At 44.9% G+C, this 21,453-nt stretch overlaps 2 protein-coding genes and 1 non-coding gene across 9 annotated transcripts in view; 1 reads left to right on the top strand and 2 right to left on the bottom strand.

The window, feature by feature from the left end:
* Positions 1 to 3,047: 3,047 nt before the first annotated feature.
* LOC135397322 (probable glutamate receptor) lies at positions 3,048 to 13,647 on the bottom strand. Its single transcript, XM_064628832.1, has 11 exons — positions 13,634 to 13,647; positions 12,187 to 12,256; positions 11,688 to 11,767; positions 11,444 to 11,547; positions 11,223 to 11,313; positions 9,631 to 9,792; positions 6,795 to 6,933; positions 6,318 to 6,535; positions 4,996 to 5,115; positions 4,739 to 4,905; positions 3,048 to 3,456 (listed from the first exon to the last, which is right to left on the bottom strand). Exons 3-11 carry the CDS (start codon positions 11,739 to 11,741, stop codon positions 3,201 to 3,203), a joined length of 1,311 nt encoding a protein of 436 aa, XP_064484902.1. The 5' UTR covers positions 11,742 to 11,767; positions 12,187 to 12,256; positions 13,634 to 13,647; the 3' UTR covers positions 3,048 to 3,200.
* A 503-nt stretch (positions 13,648 to 14,150) lies between these two features.
* On the top strand, positions 14,151 to 14,222 carry Trnae-uuc (transfer RNA glutamic acid (anticodon UUC)). The gene has a single exon. It is a non-coding gene; the product is annotated as a tRNA-Glu (tRNA).
* A 1,702-nt stretch (positions 14,223 to 15,924) lies between these two features.
* LOC135397320 (phosphatidate phosphatase LPIN3-like) overlaps positions 15,925 to 21,453 on the bottom strand; it is a 50,384-nt gene continuing 44,855 nt past the window's right edge. For all 7 annotated transcript variants that reach the window (XM_064628824.1, XM_064628823.1, XM_064628822.1 and 4 more), the window contains 4 exons: positions 21,140 to 21,257; positions 20,949 to 21,052; positions 18,532 to 18,754; positions 15,925 to 16,960 (listed from right to left, as the gene is read on the bottom strand). In XM_064628824.1, the coding sequence (XP_064484894.1) occupies positions 18,571 to 18,754; positions 20,949 to 21,052; positions 21,140 to 21,257 (406 nt within the window). In that variant the 3' untranslated portion in view covers positions 15,925 to 16,960; positions 18,532 to 18,570. The remainder of the gene's footprint in view (positions 16,961 to 18,531; positions 18,755 to 20,948; positions 21,053 to 21,139; positions 21,258 to 21,453) is intronic.

The following is a 21,453-nucleotide window of genomic DNA, read 5'->3' as shown; positions in this document are numbered from 1 at the left end:
ATCTGTGCGCATTTTTAGCTCGATCTGAGCACTTTTATTTTTTGGCCGGAAAAAAAGGTAAGCCTAACCCCTTGGGGTTTTTTCGGGTCAAAAATCGAAAGTCCTATTTCTGCACAAATTTTGGGCTCAAATTAAAGGGCGATTCCTGCTGAATATCTGTGCGCATTTTTAGCTCGATCTGAGCACTTTTATTTTTTGGCCGGAAAAAAAGGTAAGCCTAACCCCTTGGGGTTTTTTCGGGTCAAAAATCGAAAGTCCTATTTCTGCACAAATTTTGGGCTAAAATTAAAGGGCGATTCCTGCTGAGTATCTGTGCGCATTTTTAGCTCGATCTGAGCACTTTTATTTTTTGGCCGGAAAAAAAGGTAAGCCTAACCCCTTGGGGTTTTTTCGGGTCAAAAATCGAAAGTCCTATTTCTGCACAAATTTTGGGCTCAAATTAAAGGGCGAATCCTGCTGAGTATCTGTGCGCATTTTTAGCTCGATCTGAGCACTTTTATTTTTTGGCCGGAAAAAAAGGAAGCCTAACCCTTGGGGTTTTTTCGGGTCAAAAATCGAAAGTCCTATTTCTGCACAAATTTTGGGCTCAAATTAAAGGGCGATTCCTGCTGAATATCTGTGCGCATTTTTAGCTCGATCTGAGCACTTTTATTTTTTGGCCGGAAAAAAAGGTAAGCCACCCTTGGGGTTTTTTCGGGTCAAAAATCGAAAGTCCTATTTCTGCACAAATTTTGGGCTAAAATTAAAGGGCGATTCCTGCTGAGTATCTGTGCGCATTTTTAGCTCGATCTGAGCACTTTTATTTTTTGGCCGGAAAAAAAGGTAAGCCTAACCCCTTGGGGTTTTTTCGGGTCAAAAATCGAAAGTCCTATTTCTGCACAAATTTTGGGCTCAAATTAAAGGGCGATTCCTGCTGAATATCTGTGCGCATTTTTAGCTCGATCTGAGCACTTTTATTTTTTGGCCGGAAAAAAAGGTAAGCTAACCCCTTGGGGTTTTTTCGGGTCAAAAATCGAAAGTCCTATTTCTGCACAAATTTTGGGCTCAAATTAAAGGGCGAATCCTGCTGAATATCTGTGCGCATTTTTAGCTCGATCTGAGCACTTTTATTTTTTAGTTTTTATTAGCCAAAAATTCGCGTGTATGTTTTTTGGTGCTTGGTGTTATCTGTGCTCAGTTTCGGTCGATGGATGAAAATCCAGACGAACTGACGTCCCAATCCGAGGTCAATGGTGTGTGACCAACTTGTCCGAACCAAAGCACGGGATTGCTGGAGCTAGGAGAACGGTGGCAGGTGCAGAGGTGCCACAAGGACAACGGTGGATGGAGAACAGTGGGGAGAATTTTCGTGAGCCACGATGGCAGCCTTGAGCTGGCGGTCGAAACGTCCAACCAGAGGAAACTTAGAGAGAAAGGGTGTGAAGGGGATTCACCTCGGACGATCGGTGGTAACAGTGGGAGGGACACAGAACAAAGATACCTCATAGAGAGGCGTCCAACCCTGGCCAACGCGTAAATCTGTCGATGGCCAGAAGAATGTGGCAGTAGGCCAACTATGTCGTGGAGCAAGCGGTCGAATCTGACGGTCCTTTTAGGCGTGTAGTATCTTCTGGTTTTGCAGCGAAAAAAAAAAAGAGCACACCAGGTTTCCATAACCGTGGTGAGAATCCTTGAAACGACGCCGCGGCCAGTTACCGGATGAGGCAACTAACCGGGGGGGGACCCGGTCATCGGTGGCCCCGAGGGTCACGTAACACACCCCCGGGGCCTCCTCGCGAGCACTCCCGCCAGACCTCCTCCTATCGGACCCACCCTCTCTCCTAGGATCCTTCCTGTCCCCCATTACCCCTCCTTTAAATCTAACCCTCACATTTAACCAGCTTCTACCCCCGAACCTTACTCAGAGAGATCCTGTTTCGAACCAGGGTCTTTCTGTGCAGAAGGCAAACGCCGAACCCACTGAGCTACCCACCCACGAGCGCAACCGTGTCACAAATTCCTTATCAACTGAGGCTTATCAACGCAACCCTTGGCCTGTATCGCGAAGCTTAATTCTTTGCATGACAGATGGCGCTCGCTGCATAGCCTCCTGGACCCCCAAGCAGGGCTTTTTCTTTTAATTTCCACTATTTATGTACAGAGAGCAACTGTCAATTCTTATATGAGACCATAGTACAGCAGCCGCGTACTCCGTATCAAGGGCGGATCTAGGATTTTTCCGAGGGGGGGGGGGGTGCGCTATGGACAAGTGCCAGGTGCATGCTGGGATTGGTCCATTGAACCCTATGTTCAAGTCTGGAATTGAGGGGGGTCAGGACATCCGGACCCCCTCCTAAATCTGCCCCTGCTCCGTATATTCTGTAGTTCCCACACCCTCTTTTTTTAACTTTATCCTCATTACTTATCCTTATTAAGGTCACGTAGAACGTGATGTCCTTTCATTTTTTCGCCAAAAATGGCGGAAAAGGTAAGCGCTGGGTGTTTTTTAAGGTCAAAATTCGAAGGTCCAATTTTGAACCAAATTACTTGCCTAAACTAACGCGCAGTTCCTGCTGGAGTAAGGCTGAACTTTTTGGCGTTCTTGGAGAAAAAATAAAAGTGCTCCAATCGAGCCGAAATTAAGGACAGATACTCAGCAGGAACTGCGCTTTAGTTTAAGCAGGTAATTGGGTTCGGAATCGGAATTTTTTCGAGCCCAATTCCTCAGTCCTTAGCAATCCTTAAATCAGGACCAGTTAACAGTGTACAAGAATTGGGCGTGGGCGTGGCTCAGGTCAAGCCTGGCCTTCCGAACTCTTACAAGAGTCATGTTGACTTTGGAGCTATCCGAGCCCTTCGCCCTTGACGTCCATGTCCACGGCCCTCGCGTGGTTTAGCACCACAGCGGGGCCACAGTACACAAGAGTTCCGGGGGAGAGGGTGCTATTTGTAGTACTACCTACATAAATATTTCCCCGAATTGAATCACATTATAGAAACTTGTTTTTTAACCGGGGAAGCGCCTAATTAAGTAACCGAACCAAACAAAGAGGAAAGACACACTCGCATCATGTGAAGCATCGCTCACTTTTATTTTATCATGCCCTCTCTGGTGCCGCTTTTGAGCTTACGAATGAAGCTGCTATTCCTTCGATAGGACTATTCAATTATTCGCTTCGGCATTTGAAAAACTGCACTATCCGTGCAACTCTGAAGCGTTTTCACGTTGCCGTGACGTGATTTGCGGAGCGACTGTTACGGTGGCAACATATCCTTGCGAAGCAGCAGACGAGGCGCTCGGCAATTAAGGCTCCAGTTGCGACGCCAACGCCGGCCAGATGAAGATAAAACAGCCCAGACATGTCGTCGATGCTCATCTGCTGAAAGCGACCGTCGTCAGAACTGCGTGGACGGCTCTTCTCGATGGTGTCCAGGCGGAATTTTTCTGGCATGCCGGACTCAATGATCCAACGGGACCTGTGGGACACACAACAGGTGAACGTGTCTCATAATTAATAAGGAAAGCCCCATTCCCGAGAAGAGAAAGGTGATGCCCCATGGAGACCAGCCAACTAAGATCATGCACATGGTTTCCGTTTTATGCTGTTCTCAGCGTACCTGCTTGAAGGTACACAAGAAAGTGACACCTACTGCCGGTCTCGTGACAACCGACCTCTCAACTTACTTTCCATCTTGGGGTCTTGGGACTATACGGGACCTAACTTACAACTGCTCTGCTGAAAGAAGGAAGTCACTGAAAAGGTTAGCCTCCAGGTTAACTGAAAAGGTTAAACCAGAAGATGTGGGCTCGAGTCCTATCGAACCCACATCTTCTGGATTACCAGTCCAGAGCACTTACCAATTCAGCAAAGCTAACCTCTCCTGTGACTTCCAAGGGTGCGTCACTTGAAGGGACAAACTCACTCACTCACACTTTCATCCTTACATGTTTTCTCTCTCGCACACACATCCACACGACGGGGAGACGCAAGCGGCATCTGTTGTTTTTTTTTTTGTTTCGTGCTAGCGCCGCGAAGCAACTGTGGCCATGAGCGGCGTACAGACGTGGATCATCCTAACCCCTACGCCACGGGACCTGGTGGAGATTATGTGAATGGCAGAATCGCAGGCTAGATAGTCACTGTTTTCGGGCGTCAACGGCAGGATGGCCATGCTTGAACACGCCGACAGCCACACTGAGGCCGCGGGCTGAGTAGATGCTGTTTTTGGGTGTCAAGGGCTGGATGGTTCCACTGGAACATCCCGACAGCACACTGAGGCCGGATGACAGGGATCGCGGGTTGAGTAGATGCTGTTTTTAGGTGTCAAGGGCCGGATGGTCACACTGGAACATCCCGACAGCCACGCTGAGGTCGGGTGGCCGTGATCGCGGGCTGAGTAGATGCTTTTTTCGGGAGTCAAGGGCCGGATGGTCACACTTGAACACGCCGACAGCTACGCTGATGCCGGAGGGCCGTGATCGCGGGGTGGGTAGTTACTGTTTTCAGTTGTCAAGGGCCGGATGGTCACACTTGAACACGCCGTTCTTAACCCTGATAGCTAGTGTCTCCCTATACATCTTATAATTCCAGCTATCACTTCAGGTAAGCACCATTGGTTAGAACTTGTAATTTCCTGTCCAATTCATGGACAGTGCCTATAGATCAGTTGAATTACTCGGCGGGTCATTTAGACTGTCAGACGCTTCACTTGGAAAAGCCCCTCGAAACATGCATGCCTGGAGTGAAAGTAGGCTTACCTGACGTGCAGCGCTTTTCGAAGATCTGGATCCAGGTCTCGATTCACAAACATCCCCATCATAAAAAAGGCCACTTTCTCGCGTGCGAGATAAAATTCCCCTTGTGGTGCCTCTTTGTACAGAGTCGAGACGGCGTGAAAAAATAGCGTTGGCTCCAGAAATATGACCTGAATAGAAAACAGGAATTTTCGAAGTCGGTGAGTGCTATCGAAGTTGTAGTCTTTTTCACGAATGAACAACGTGTGAGACAGTTGCACCTTTTTGCCAGCCAGCACATCGTCAAAAATCTCTCGAGTGAAGACTTGTCGAGCCGGAAGCACACTGCGCATGCGCTTGACAACGGCCCAGAGTTGCTGTTGGGTTCGATCATGAGTGTTCTGAAATTTGATTGGATTGACTTGTATTGAATTTGGATTTCGAGCGAACGAGACAGTTCCTGATAGTTTTTTTTTTCGATGCCCCTGTCTGAAGTGCATACCTGACGTGGAAAGTAGGATCACGTCCTCGATCGTCACCGTTCGATCGAGCAGACATCGTCGTCTTTCGATGTCTGAAATGTTTGGCATGATCGCGATTTACTGTATTGTTTATGGTGTCTCCTTCTAAAATTCGCGGTGCACGTTGTGGATCTCCCTCCATACATTCGAAAAAAAAAGAAAGAAACTAGTCAACGCAGAATGTGAATGTGTGAATGTTGTAAGAATTTGCATTGTCGCCTTATACCAACCTTCGCAAACCTTATAGCGCTTGCTGTCTGTATTCAATTAGGGCTTAGCTATTTGTCGTTCAGCTTCTGTAGACAGTTTTATATTGCATAGATAGGCTTTTCAAAAGGTTGAGCGCAAGCACAGTATTGCATTACACGGCCGATGGATGAAGAGGGAGTTTTCTCTACTAGCATTTAGACATATTAGATTCATGCGGAACATTAGCCCTTTGAAGAGTATGGGCGCACCAGTGCGTCCGATGGTCTCGATTTGAATTTTCGCGAGCTCTGCTGCGGCGCTGCTTTTGGAGGGATACGTGTTTGGCTGCTTGACGCTTCTCCGGAGAACTGTGGCACCATCTGTGGGCTATTTTTACAAGTATACTAGTTATAATCTACGACCATTTTAAGTTACGCGAGAGCGGGTATACAGAATCTACCGTATTTTCCGGTGTATAACGCGCACCCCTAAGAACGGGCCGAATTTGAAAAACATTCGATGTATAACGCGCACCGCAATGGTGCGATACAAGCCGCTGTACTGCCACCAGTATGCACAACAAATCAAAGCGGTGCATCATATATATGCATATGCTATATCTGAAACGCAGTTGGTCAAATCCGTTAAACTTGCATGCAACAGCGTCGCTGTCATCAGTCCCCTCTCTGCTTTCCGTTTCGCTTTCCTTCTCAACCACGCCGTTCTTAGGGTCAGTTGACGAAACCGCATCACCCTACCGCTAGGGGTGCCACCTACACAGAAACAAAACGAGATCTGGTACGCCTAGCGGTAGCCAGACGCAACTGCTCCGTAACCGCCCTGCACCCACCCTGTACATAGCCTACTGTGGTAATCCGGTGAATGATACTTGCTTTAAACACTTCCTCGTACGTGGTTCCCCGGATGATGACGGGCGCCACGTGACGCTTAGCGACGACGTCTGCGATGCGGTCCATGCGTGGTGCTTCGTCCCTCTGGGTCAGACTGGCCTTCATGTGACCCGTGAAGGCAGACGCCATTACAAACGCAGTCAACCACCAAACGCCAATCAGGCTCCGCTTCACGGATCCGTGTGTCACTCGTGGAGAGGCTGCAATGTCATCGCTCGTGATTAGCACATGGCTAGGGTATGGCTACCCATACCCTTTCTACCCTCGAACGTTCGTTATCTGAGTAATATAGGCTCGGCTACTACTGGCCATGCACTACTGGTGCATCTATTGTTGGCTATTTTTTGCTAATATTTTTGGCCACTTGTAGTGGCTACTATTCGCTCTCGTTGGCTATATATGTGACTTACCCTGGCAGTAGTGAAAACAAGTTACTTCCTTCCCTATGTTCCAACTCACCTTCCATGAGGAATATTGAGAAGAGCTCCAAAACAGCGAAATAAACGGCTCTTGCGAGACCAGAGCAGCGAAAGTTGTTTTCAACCAGAGCGAGCGCGAGGCCGACCACCAGCATGGCTGTGAACACTCCTAGCCACACCTACGAAGCGGAAACAAACTGTCAAGCAGCAGTCGTCAATCAAAAATTATTTCATCAACTCACGAGCCGCTTGCTACCGTGTTGGGACATCTGTACTCTTCTAGAGCAGGAGCGGAGACGAGCTTTAATCCTTCATTATTTGGTGAATTCGCGAGTTACTACTCAATTACTCCCCGTTGGATTACTCTCAGACAGCACCGTGTAATTTCTGCTCGAGTGAGCCAAATTGAAAATATAGCTTCCGCGTTATTGAAACTGTAATTAAAGGAACAGTTGCACCCGTTCCGATCAATTTCGATGTCATTTTATTCCTCGTGTACCATTGACCACGGTATCTAAAATCCTACGCGCAATAATGCCGTAGTTTGACAGTTATGCGCGATGGAATACGCGACAAAAGAGCAGACGCCGGATGTCGAGCGTATGCCGGAAATCCCTCTCTGCAAAACGGCGAAAACGTCATTCCTAACACCACCAATCAGAGCACAGCCTTGAGAAACGGAAACTCCTTGGCCGTCTTGGAGGGCGCCTTTCCTCCTCCGAGCGCCGCCCTCTCACTCCTCCGGTTAGGGAGTGACGTCACGCCGCCGGAGCCTCTGCAGAGGCGGAAGCAGCGCTCATCTTTAAAATTCGTTAATTTAACTTTCGAACGAAAAAAATTAGCCAAGTATATTGTCGGCCGGCATAGTGGTATCTGCTTCATATAGCTGTGTTTCCGGATGGAACCGTCCCTTTAAGGCGTGAAATGAAGCAGATAAATATATATATATATATATATCTTTAATAGTATGGAGTAACACTGGCTTGCATAACAAGTTGTAAAAAGAAGAAAAGCGTGAACGTTTCGACACCTATTCGGGCGTCATCATCAGCACAGGAAAATGAAACGGGGGCTTAAAACGGGAATCCTTTTAAACCCTTGTAACAGACTGGTAAGGGCCCCTTGTGACTGTTACAGGCATTTATCTCGCTATGAATGTGCCAAGATTCAAGGAATTTTCTCACCCCCCATCTGTGTTCAAAGGTCAATGTTGTCGCGTTGTCAAAATTGAAAGTATGTCCTGTTCTTAACACGTGATCGACAAGTTCGGTGCGTTGATTCTTTGCTGGTGGTTTTGTCAATTGTGCCTTGTGCTCCTTCATTCTGGTGACCTTCTTCCTCGCAGTTTCCCCTACATAGCACGTGTCGCATTGTTGACATTCCAGTTTGTATACAACCCCTGCTTTGTACATGTGGGGCACAGAGTCCTTGGGATGGCACAGAATGTTGCGTAATGTTTGACGGGGCTTGAAAGTGGTTACAATACCAAATGGCTTTAACAGCCTTCGTACTGACTCTGATAGGCCACGTACATAAGGAATGCATACAATATTGTCGGGGGCAGGTCGGTTATCTGAGACGGAACACATTTTGGAGACCATGTCTTTGATGAAACGCTCGGGGTAATGACACTTAGATAGAATGTTAGTGGCTAAAAACTGCTCAGATTTCTTAGCTTGATACGTGCTAGGTATCTCGTCAGAACGATTAAAAAGGAACCTGATGGCAGCACGCTTGTGTTCGGGCGCATGGTCAGAGTAAAAATCTAAAACCGATCCATTATCACAGGGTTTATGATAGACACTGGTGTTAATTGCACCTGAGTCACTACGTGATACTAAAACATCAAGAAAAGGAAGCTGTGAATTCTCCTCCTCCTCTAGGGTAAACTGGATGTTGCGGTGAACACTGTTGAGTAATGCATGAAATGGGACGTCATTGCGTTTCAGAACTACAAAAGTGTCATCCACATAGCGTTTGTAGAATTTAACATCGATGATATGGGAGCTGAGAACCTGTTCTTCAATGTATTCCATGACAAGGTTCGCGGCAGAGACCGAGACAGGACTTCCCATAGGGCAACCTTCAATCTGCTTATATATCACGTTGTCGAATTTAAAATATGTTTCGTGGAGACAAAATGTTAACAAGGATATAACTTCGGTCACTCTACAAAGAACTCACGTGAATTTTGCTCCAGTGTTCGTGATGTAGTGATCAACAGTGATGAAACCATGGTGTCGTTTGACGTTGTATCACTCTTCACGAATGTCCCCATTGCTCTTGTTATCGACGTGGCCAAAGATCGCCTGAACAGTGACGACACCCTTTCTGAACGCACTACACTTTCCGTGACCGAAGTTATATCCTTGTTAACATTTTGTCTCCACGAAACATATTTTAAAAACGCGACAACATTGACCTTTGAACACAGATGGGGGGTGAGAAAATTCCTTGAATCTTGGCACATTCATAGCGAGATAAATGCCTGTAACAGTCACAAGGGGCCCTTACCAGTCTGTTACAAGGGTTTAAAAGGATTCCCGTTTTAAGCCCCCGTTTCATTTTCCTGTGCTGATGATGACGCCCGAATAGGTGTCGAAACGTTCACGCTTTTCTTCTTTTTACAACTTGTTATGCAAGCCAGTGTTACTCCATACTATTAAAGAAACATGTCGCCTGGCTTTTGGTCCATCTTCAACATATATATATATAAAAATAAGTAATAAATTATGTGTATATAAAAACCTAATAAATGAAAAATATAAGCATATAAATAATATAAATAAGGCAAAATTAGGGGTACAACCGAAACAGAGCAGTTTTATAGAGACACAAGTTGCGGAAACAGACATTGGCCTTTGTTGCGAGCTTACCTCTCGGTCAAACGCGTTGACGTAGCCGAACACGTCGGTCACGTATCTTTCGGTCCTGCCTCCGCAATGGCAAGCATCAGCGTAGAAATACTGAGGCAGAGGCTGTAACGCCGAGACCCGGTCCGCCGTCGGGGTTACGGGACCCACGAGGATATCGCATTCCTGGGAATTTACGCCCAACATACTCGTACACAACAGGAGCTTGCACGTACACAAAGAGGGCAAGCACAAGACCACCCATAACTAAAACCCGAGTCTAGGGCAAAATAAATAAAAAAAAGGACGTACACAAACACAAGTGAACAACACTTGCGTTTGTGTACGTCCTTTTTTATTTATGTTTCCCCTAGTCTATGGTTTTCGCTATGGATATCTGCCACCAGTTCGATTGCTCTCTATCTTTTTGTATCGTTACAAGATCATTGTTTTTTTTGTTTTTTTTACAAGCAAATAAACAAGCAATGAAAGAATGCAGCCGTCGAGAAAGCCAGATAGGGTCGGATTTCAATCCACACTTCTTGATTGTCAGTCAAGTGAGTCACCGATTGCAGGATTTCGTCCTTGAGTGGGTGTTGGGTTCCGCAGGGGGGTGTATTTACATGCTTTTGAGGAAATATTGTGCAATCTCACAAAATTTTAGGGGGTCTCCTCCAGATTTTCAGGGGTGTTAGGGGGTGTAGGAGGGTCTGGATAAATCACTGACTCTCCCAACGACATGTCAAGAACGGACGGACGGAACAACGCAACTTGCGTAATGAAGCTTTGAGCGATTTTCAGTTATAACTTTTTAGTCCAGAGCGGCACTTTAAAGGTACTGTAAAGCAGCAGGCAAGCTGTTAATATTGGCAGCGGCATTTGAAAGCTTATGCCGAAACAAACCCACAGTGCAAATTTTATGTGCGACAGAGAATTCTAAATATTTTTAATCACTTCCGAAATTGCGGTGAAAGGACGCGGTGCGACGCCTGGTGGGAAACAATCGCCTATTCGTCGAGCAACAGTGTTACATGTCCCCAACCCTCTATCGGCTAAGTCATAGGCTAAGTAGCCGGCTTCATGAACTTTCTTTTAAAAGTTCGTTCAAAAGAGGTAGTTGCTGTCTCTCAAAATGCAAGAACATTGGTACATCGTGTAAATGAGTAACAACCTGCCAGCAGAATCACCATGAAAGCCAACCACGCAAAACTGCAGCACGTCCGGCAAGCCGGTGTGGTGATGGTAGCGGTCCACAGATGTCGCTGTACGCTCCATTGTTATTTGCATGTTTATGTCAGCCGCCCTACATGGCGGGAACTGCGGAGTTCGTGTCGGGTGTTAGACACAGAGTTGCCCGTAATATTGAAGCAATTAATTTTCTTAAAAAACTATGGGTTGGATTTGAACGAAATTTGTGGCGTTTGTGCACTGAGCACCCAGGCTGTCAAATGAGCCAACAATATAAAATTGTATGCCTGCTGCTTTACAGTACCTTTAACGTCCACTGAAATCACAGAACACGGCCTCGTAGTTAGCGCCGCCAACGAGAGATATTCTTTGATCATCAACAGTGGTCGGTCTCCCCCACTTATACGTCTCTGTGTAATGGTACTTACATTTCGAACAACCATTCCGAACTGGCCTCCCCAAGTGCCGTCTGCCTTTCGACCTCCCCAGTTGTACTCCGGAGGAAGCTTGATCACGTGTCTTGAGAACATATAATGCAGACGGTATAATACAGCGCCACCCTTTCTTTGCAACGGAGGGCAGTAGACACGTATGTAGTAACTAGCAACAAAAGAAACCACAGTGGCTACAACGTGAACTATAGACTTACTTGAAACGGAGCGCCCGTTTTAGGAGGCTGAACATGTAACCAGAGATGCCCGTGAAAGTGATGCTGCCGTTTTCCGCTGTGTGAATGCCGGACATCGGAAACATCTTGAGATCGGAGATAGATTTAAAAAATAAGGATATGAAAAAACTGAAGTAATTTTTGTCAACTGCCTCCCGTTGAGGGTGAACTCGGAGCCCCCGAAAGACAGCTCTTCCGTCCAATGACGTCAAAAGCGTATACTCACGTGATGTCCCGTAAAGCGAAGGGTTAGGTTCTCGTACTTGAATACTCGCTGCATCGTGTCCGATTGCAGTCCTGTAAGTGCTAAGCGATATGTACCGGTAATTCGCAGCACGAAAACGCTATAAGGGAACGGCTCATAACTGTAGCAGGCATGAACATAACGATACCCGAACAGCACAATGTACTGAAAGTTGAGTGCAGTGGAAACTCGTCAAACTAAAACTTCTTTTCTTCCAGCTTTTGTTGAAGCGCACTTGGAATCACTCAAATGAAAACCTCACACGGCTAAAACTCGTGTCTGGCGCTGTACATTCAAAACACTTGTTTGTCGAACAGTCCAGCTCTTTAAAAAGAGCTCCCAATTAAATGTTTCCACAGCTGCTGGCACCTTTTCACAGATTCTAATGCACTTTTTATATCGCTCGTTGACAGAGTGAAAAAAAAAAAAAAATCGTACTTCAATTCTGGTGCAAAGGACAAATGTAAGAAGGCACCCTTACCTTTCAGGATAAGGTTCCCATCTGAGCCGTGGACCAATTCTGCGCATTTACCTGGTTTCCATGGCAATCTCTGCCCAGTTTATATCGTCGAGAATAAAACGTTATCACTTTTTTACTCAACTGGAAGATGGATGACCGTGTTGTCGGCGCATTTATAGAGTGATATGTCTATGAACTATGAAGGTGGTCGCTGTGTACACTTTTAAAGAGCACTTCCCGTGTACTTGGAAGAAAACATTAGATAAGGAGACAATATGTTTAAAGCGAGTTTTTTTTTCTTTTTTTTTTGTGGACGGCAGTATATCGATTAAAATGCCTGTCGCACTGCATACCTACTCGTTTGCGTTAATGCTTTTATTGGCATTTTATGGTACGGTGTAACAGACGCCAGAGGACCTCGATGGCGTTGGTGCGCTGTATACTTGCGCACAAGAAACCGAAGGCTCTCGAGAGACATTCTTGGCACACAGCGACGAATACGTTACCTCGAATGCATCGCACAGTACATTCCACATTCGTTTCACGGGTCTCGGTGGCTCAATTGGTAGCTGGTTCGAACCCAACTAGGTGGCGGGGTACAAGTAGCTTTGACACGCCGTCTTCCTCGAGGGACGTTAAATACGGTGTGCTGAGATAAAGAACCCCCCCAGGTGGACAAAACTGATCCACAAACCGACCACTGTTGTGTCGTTCGTGATCGCAGTTGTATCGCAATAGACCTCTCCTTGTTTGTAAACAAATGACGTCATAGTGTTCGACAGCGCCACCAATTTGGTAGAGTTGAACTATACGCTTGGGGCAGGACGCGAACAAGGTCGCGCTCGAAAGCCACTGCCCTGAGGGGATTACGAGGGACCATGAAAGGGGACGCGACCTTCGGTCCTACTTTTCTTTCAAAAGGAAGCAGCGAACAAATGCCCATACGTGAAACCACGTGGTACCCATGGTACCAATGGTACCCTGCCCCCCTCCCCCCTTCGGTTTCCTGCCTGTCCACCAACGCCATGATGACGTTTGTTGGGTAGAGGTCCATCATTATTATTATTAATTATTATTATTATTATCCTCGCGGACATTCACATTTTGCAATGCTGATGGGTATGGCTATATGGTTCCCATTGAAGTCGGCCTCTTCCGAATAAATGCTTGTTCGTGACGCTATTAGTGCTCCGATAACGTGCCACGTGGACTCTCACGTGACTGAACAGAGCAACAAATGACTAAAGAAACGGCAGCCACGCACAACGAAACGAAACCGAAAACGGACCATGTATATGTGCTGTGATATAGACCGTGAGAGCCGCGGCCCACAAATCCCGTGTGGTTCGAATTTCGACCCACCGCAGTCCCGAGAGGAACACCAAACATAGCAACGTCTACGTCGACGAATAAACTCCGTGGACGGTCATTTCCTTTAGCATGAGGAGGTAGTAAGTATAAGTTTTACCTGTGTCAAGTGTGCCAAAGTCTGTCTTGCAAGAACGATACCCGAGTTGCAACCAGGTGCAAAACACATACTGTCGCTCCCTTGAAGACATGGCGTCCCCTTCAGGGAACTTGAGGTTTTGTAGCTGTGCGCTCCGTGTTTTAGTTGTAGCATAGTTCGCACAGCTCCATTTCGGGCGCAAGTCGCACAGGTGGTTTTTTTAACACTATGAAGTTTCATCAGCGGGTTCTGCATAGTGTTTCAACTCGAGACCATGTGAGTATTTGAAAGTGCCGCCGTCGTCTGCTAAACTACCACGCGTTGCATATTTTGGGGCGCTGATGTTGCTGCTCACTCGCGCCATCTGTGACGTCATCTACGGTGCTGCGTGCTGCTACGGCTGCCACCTCCTTTGGAGAGCGGCGGTCGGACGGTAGCCTAGGCAACTTTTGACCATAGTGAAACAGGCACCCAAACCGAAAGTGACAAGAAGAGTATGTATTCTTTTATAAAGTAGTTTTGACACCACATAACGAAATCCGGCGTGGTCTAGTGGCTAGGATACCTGGCTTTCACCCAGGAGGCCCGGGTTCGATTCCCGGCGTCGGAAGGAAATTTTTTAACCTAATTTTTAAAAGGTAATTACTTTTGTGGAAACACTCTAGGATTTAGTTTTTTTTTCTTCCTTTTCTGTTGGTCACTTCCTCTGAACCCGGCGCCACACAATTTGATCCAAACACTATCCAATTTTATCAGCGATTTAATCGAATTTAATGACCGAAATCGCGATGCAAATATCAGTATTCCAGTCATATGAGAAGTCTACTGCTAATTTAATTAGCAAAACAGGGGTTATCCATGACTATACTGTCTGTTATTATGGTACTCCATGACTGCATGCTCATAGGTGTGCCATTACTCGACTTTATGCAACTACCATACATGGGCGCTTACAGGGGGGCAAGTGTGCAAACCCCCACACCCACTACCACATCTTTTTCTGGAAGCGGACGTTGCGCACTGTGTGGGTGTTCAGAGGTTATGATATATGCGAATAATCATTACGACCTATGAATAGAGAGCAGTATTTTCACAAACGACCTTGGAGTTGCAGGGGGGGCATAGCCCCCCTCTCGGTACGCCCATGCTGCCATATGCTGCTCCAAACAGATGCATGGTGTTTTAAGACTACCGACAGTCATTACGATGTCATGACTATTTTAATGATACTGTTCATGAATCGACACATGCCTATTGCACTTTCAAACAGTGTCAGTGTTTTATGACTACCGACTTCATTACGACATTGCTAGACTATTTTCATGATAAAGGTCATCACTCGACTTTACGCGACTACCGCTGCTTCAAACTGTTTCACGACTATCGACAGTTATTATGACATCCCATGACTATTATCATGATACGGTTCATGACCCTTTATGAGACTATCGCTGCTTCACACAGTGTCACCTCGTGTTTGACGATTACCGATGGTCAGTATGACATTTCATGACTATTTTCATGATGTGCGTTATGACTCGACTTTATGCGACTACCGCGGTCTCAAACACTGTCACACAGTGCTCCATGACTATCGACGGACATTATGACATCCCATAACTATTTTCATGATATAATTCAGGACTAGACTTTGTGCGACTACCTCTGCTTCAAACAGTGTGTTTTATGTACAGACGGTCATTATGACATTCCATGACTATTTTCACAATATGTGCAATGACTCGACTCGACTTTTGGACCTCCATTGTGCAAACAGTGTTTCACGGCTACAGACGGTCAGTGTGACATTCCATGACTATTTTCATGATATCGGTCATGACTTGATATTATGAGGCCACCGCTGTCTCAGTGCCATGCAATGTTTTATGCTAATTGACAGTCATTATGACATTCCATGAGTATTTTCATATGTGCCATGACTTGACTTTATGCGACTACCGCTGCTTCAAACAGTGTCATGTAGTGTTTTATAACAGACAACAGTCACTATGATATTCCATGACTATTCTCATGATACAGGTCATGAAAATAGTGTGGGAGTAGCTCTTTTCACAGCTAGCTGAAACTAGAATTTTGATCATTATTTTAAGTACTTTCCTCACAACTGGTTGGGTGCATCATTAGTACTTGAAGTACAGTAAAAAGTTTCATGTTTCAAACGTACTCCTGGTAGAGTACCCATAAAATACTGCTTTAGTGTGTTTGTCCTTTGTGGAAGAGGGGAGAAGTGGTTGCGGAGGCGCAAAAATCGGGTGCGGTTCGGTCAAACAATCACCCACAGTTGGCGTACATCCATTTGTACTAAAACATTTTTATTAACAAAAGGAAACACGTATAATACTCATTCCTCTATAAGTAGTTGTTGGAACTATCATTCTGCACTTTCTCCAACCAATCCAGAAATGTACTGCATCTCACATTGCCATCACAAAATGGCTAGTTTCTAACACGTATCACAAGAAACGACTTTCTCGTACAAAACGCCATAATTCCAGCAGAAATCACCATTGTCCAATGAACAAGGACACCGGAGGGAGATTGGGGAAACGCTACGCAAAATCGTATCAACCACTCAGATATGTACAGAAACTTTATGAAAATTGTCCAGGAACGTATCCATGGTGCGTTCCCTCCGCGGTCCCGAACAACAGTTATAAGTACACTACTACCGTAACAATCCAGACCCATACTGTCTACGGACAAGACTTACACATTATTTCACCGTAGATGCCTAAACAAAAGCACGAAGCAAACCATAAATTACACAATTTCTCATTTATAAAAATCCAAAATACTCTCTTTGAGAGCCATCTTGCACATCATGACTATACATTCAAATTGACACTTATTTTCTAACGACTTCGTGAAATCCGGAAAAAAAAAAAGGCTGTGTCTGGAGAGTTTTACTGAACAGCTTTTTTTTTCTTTTTTTTTTCGGCTCACGATTGGCACAGAGAAACGTGGAATGACACCATTATTGGTACATCGAGATAGGCATTATGATGCATAAGCACGTATTATGATACATGTACAGGATGAGATCACTGAAGAAAAAAAAAAAAAACTGAGCATTTCTGCAAGAATCATTCAGGAGGCAGATGACACACAAATGTCACCCGGGAACCGATGTCCCCCGGGCATTAAGTTAGGACGCTGCCTCGGACACATCGGGTCGTGGTATTGGCTATATTCTACAATTATAAATGTGTGAATGTTTGTGCGTGGTTTGTCATGATGACTAAGGGGAGCAGTTGCTATTCTTTGGCATTTGTACGGAGGCCTCCGTGTTCCGCCACCGTTCCAGACGGCAGGAAGAAGAACATCAACCTGAAAGTGGAAGACGAATGAAAGGCGGCCCAGTTTAGTGCCGACAGGGCTTATAACTCTCGCAATACACGAGTGAAAGCTAGAGCCAACAGAGAAAATGGAGAAAAAGATTTTAAAACATCGAGTCTTTAACATCTGGGGCATACACTGACTGAGAGTATAAATGAAAGGGAAGGTAAAGAAAACAAAAGTAAAAGGTTAGGGAAGAAGCGGGGAGATTAGGGAAATAAAGGAAGGCAAGGAAGGACAAAGAAAGTCGTACGTAAATATGCTAAAAGGTAGGGCTGTGCGAATAGTATTGCGAATTGTGAACAGCATTCCAATGGCATCCCATATTCGATTCGTATTCGAAATTCCGAACATTCGCACAGCTCTACGAAATAAAAAAGGAACAGGCATACTAGGAAAATAACAGAAAGGAAAGCAGTAAGCAATAAAGATAGTAAAAAGGAAGTAAAAAGAAAAGGCAATGGAAGGAATGTGAAGGCTTGGGAACAATTTTAAAGTCAGGAAACGAAAGTAAATATTTGAAAAAGAGGGCACGTGAGGGTAGGAAAAAAAAAAAGGTTAGCAAAGATACTTCGTTAATTTAACATTCAGTAAGTAATGGCATGGTCAGTACAATATGCTTTGACAGGTCGTTTTACGCAGGGCAGTCACAGAACAGACATTAAATGTTACGAACAAAATAAAAAAGTGGGTACCGCAGATATTGAAATCAAATATAATCATGTGCAAAAAAAAAAAAAAAATACTGACATCTCTGGTTACTGACATCTCTGACGGTTACACGCGAAAGGCATAACATGTTTCACTGCAGACGTGCACTTCTCATTGTGTTTCAAACAAACAAAATTACAATGAGGTACTCAACTGAAAAGTCAGCAGCAAATGATCCATTTTGGAGACATTTTCTCTTGGAGTGGGCTGTGACACTTAGCCACAGTCAAGCCCATGTATTATGATATTGACGGGAGTGCGCACACTATCGTTGTGTCGTGATGTACCAACGCATGCGCACACTGTGATAGACGCTGCTAACGCCATCTGTTACGTGAGGGTAAACACATCGCAAGTGCCCCGTAGGGCTGAATCATTCCTTTCTTCGTAATTTAAAAATGGTATAGTATCACTTTTTGATTTTCATATTGTTTTGGCAGCCACCTAGGAAAATTTCCACAGCTGCGAGCGAGAATAAAAATTGATTGTAAATGCTGCAGTACAACAGCATCACCTCGTACTACTGTGCAACTAAAGAAAAATATTTTGCTGCTCTGACTCCCATGAAAAAAAACAAAAAAAACACGAAAATGTTGCATTATTAAGGCACCACTCGGACAAAAAAAACAAAAAAAAAACGATGTTATGCAGTGATTGTTACATAAATAATGCACTTGGAGGTAAAATTATGTTAATAATGTAGTACTACGTAACTGGAAGGATGCATTGTGATGTAAGCTAAAGCTAAGCCAATCATGTGAGTGATGCGCTGTGTTGTAAAATGATGTTAGGAATGCACAATTCTGTAAAATGATGCAGAATGAATGATGTATGTTAGAGGTCATGCTTACTTGAAGACTAGAACATTGAGCACTCAAAGCAGGTGCACATCACTTGGGTGTGGGACTCTCAATCTTGATTTCAATTGGGGGAATGGGATCACGCCAGTACGTGAACGAACTAAACTCTTCGCAGGCTAGGAAAGATGTCGCCAGTTTCCCCGCATCGTCCCCTAGGGCCCTCCGCCTCAGGGGTGGGAACACGTGGTCAGCTACATCACTCAGGCAGTTGTACCTAAAGACGAGACAACAACGACGAAAAAATTTTTTAATTTCTATGACAGTGGGCTACAGCGTCTTTATAGCAAAGTTGTTCGAACCGTTAAAGGTCGTTGTTATATCAGCATCTTCACTATATCAGTGGTTGAATTTCCATCATACATAATTCTAGGGAGCGACTTTTTTGGGGGGGGGGGGTTAAATGGCTTTCTCAGCCATTTTCAAATCTGTTATTCGGGGAGAAATCAGTCGATAACTGTGCATTCGGATGTTTTTGCTTCTCCTCTTGTCTATTAAGCCCTTTCCTAATCTTTTTTTTTTGTTGTTGCTGTTGTTGTTAATGTTGTTGGTGACCTACCAGCACTAATCCCCGAAGGCACAGACAGCGCTGACACACGTGGGTGTATTTCTGGGAACATAAGTGACCCATTCTTACATGCGTTACATGGGGTCACCTTTGTTCGTCTTCAATGGAAACGTCACTTGAGGATTTCATAGTGACTGGAATTTTTGGTGAGAAATCGGGTTTAACCCGAATCGGTCGGAGGTCAGTTCGGGGGGGGGAACAACCGGGCGGGATCGGGTTTAAAAAAACCAAAAAAGTCACTCCCTGTACATTACCTGTAGTTAAAACCCCTAGCTTTCTGTGATGCAAAATTTACTTTTCCACGAAGTGGGATTTAGAAATTTGTGGGACTCCGTGGGTAAGAGAAAGAAGCGAAAAAAAAAGAAAGAAAAAAGCGCATAATTCTCGGAAGATCCGATACAGACCGATCACAGGTGCTTTTCCAGCCTCTCGTAACTTTTCGGTGTGCAAAAAGAACTAGGCTCAACTCTACGAATCCCTCTCCACGTGCCGCTGTCATTACATTTCCTTTCGTCACGGCACATTTAGCCGTGTACGTGCCAGCATTATCAGTGGTGTCAGGCACTGCAATCGTAGCTGATCGGGTTTAACCAATGAAAATGTCACAGGTCGATTGCAATCCTTACATAATTCTGTAAGATATCGAATAATCCGAAAAAAAAAAACAGACGATTCTGCGGGAAATAGCACGTTGCGAGAGACATAGCCGGATCTGCGAAAATTTGTGGAAAGCTAGGAGCTCTACTTATAGCGTCCTCCGTAATTGTATTTATTACTACATTCCAATAAGGTGACATTATCTGCGCATTACTTGCGAAACAAAATTCCAATACATTTACTGTAGCACTCAAAGCAACCATTTGAAGCCTTGAAACTGCCATGCCAAAGTTCTCATGCAAGCTGCAATGACCAGCAGGTGGCACAAGAAGATTCATTCAGTGTGCAGACTCTCAAACAGGTTATCTGTCTCCTGCAATCCTGTCTTCTCTCGTGAGAGTTTAGTTTTGAAGCACCTAGGTATTTTATTCCAAAACCTTTTTCTTTACTGCATCCATTTCTCTGTGAATTGTCTCTACTGTCGAGAGAAAAAAAAAGATCAAAAGATGTCGCTGCGTCCGGCTGCTAAATCTGGACCTCAAGCTCTCCTTACTATATCCATACCTTTACTATATATGCAGGTTTACTGTACAGATGTTCTACCATATTCTCTACCAGAGTTCGAGGTAACTTGTTACTGTAACTAAGTTCCTTTTTTTTGGTAACTTGTAACTTAACTCGGTACTTTTGCGCCGTGGCAACTTTCAGAGGAACTCGTTCCTTTTTCGGGTAACTTTGCCAAAGTAACTTAAGTTAAGTTCCGAGTTACTTTTAACTCGCTTTTCACTCATGTCCACATATTTTCTTGCTTTCTCTCCGGTTCCTCCATGGCATTTTTTACCGTAAAACGTGATATTCAATCAATGACGGTACTTTATTCAGGAAGTAAGAGCCGCTGCCATTGAAATGAAGCTGACCCATTGTGCGCCCACACGGAGTAAGATGCTAGCGTTCGAATAGACCTCTACCAGAGAAATGTCATCATGACATTGGTAGACAGACTGAAACCGAAACAAATCGAAGTAACTTGGAAGTAACTCGTTCTTTTTTTTAAGTAACTCAGTAACTGCGAGTTACATTTCAGGCTGAAGAACTTCGTTATTAACTTAGTTACATTTTGCACACGGTAACTTGACTTGTAACGAGTTCTTTTTGACGGGTAACTTCTCAATCTATGTTCTCTACTACCTCAAGCTTATTACAAAAGTCAATAACCGATCAGTCAAACACAAACAAGACCGCTTACGATGAAAGGAAGTTTTGCATAAGTTCCAACTTCAGTTCTCCTCTGTGGTTGATGGTGAAGATGCGCGACACCGGGATTCCGACGGCACGATAGGCCAGCGTGTCCTACGGAAACAAGCCCGGCTAAGAATGACACGTTTCGTGGAACTGCGCGGCGTTCATTCGCAGTAACAGTGTTGCCGGCACGCTTACATTTATCTTATTGCCAAAGCCAGAGTAGAACGGGTTTTCGGGAATGCTGTTGAAGAGTGTCTGGATGTCGCGGAGACAGCTGATCTTGAATTCTTCCGGTTTCTTCTCGATGACTTCCCTGCAAAATGCGTAACACAGAGATGGAGAAGTGAATCGTTTTCTTTTTTTTTTTTTTTGCAATAAAAGGCTTCTAATGTACAGACAGATTTCCGAGGAGAGGGGGAATATGTAAAAGGAGCATTTATTAGTTTGTGGGTTGGTTTATTGTTTGTTTATTGTTGGGTTATTTGTTTAAATAATTTCTAAATACCCCG

This window comes from Ornithodoros turicata, chromosome 6, assembly GCF_037126465.1.
Source record: "Ornithodoros turicata isolate Travis chromosome 6, ASM3712646v1, whole genome shotgun sequence".
Lineage (NCBI taxonomy): Eukaryota > Metazoa > Arthropoda > Arachnida > Ixodida > Argasidae > Ornithodoros > Ornithodoros turicata.
Note: the sequence above shows the minus strand (reverse complement) of the source record. Positions and strands in the feature narration are given on the sequence as shown.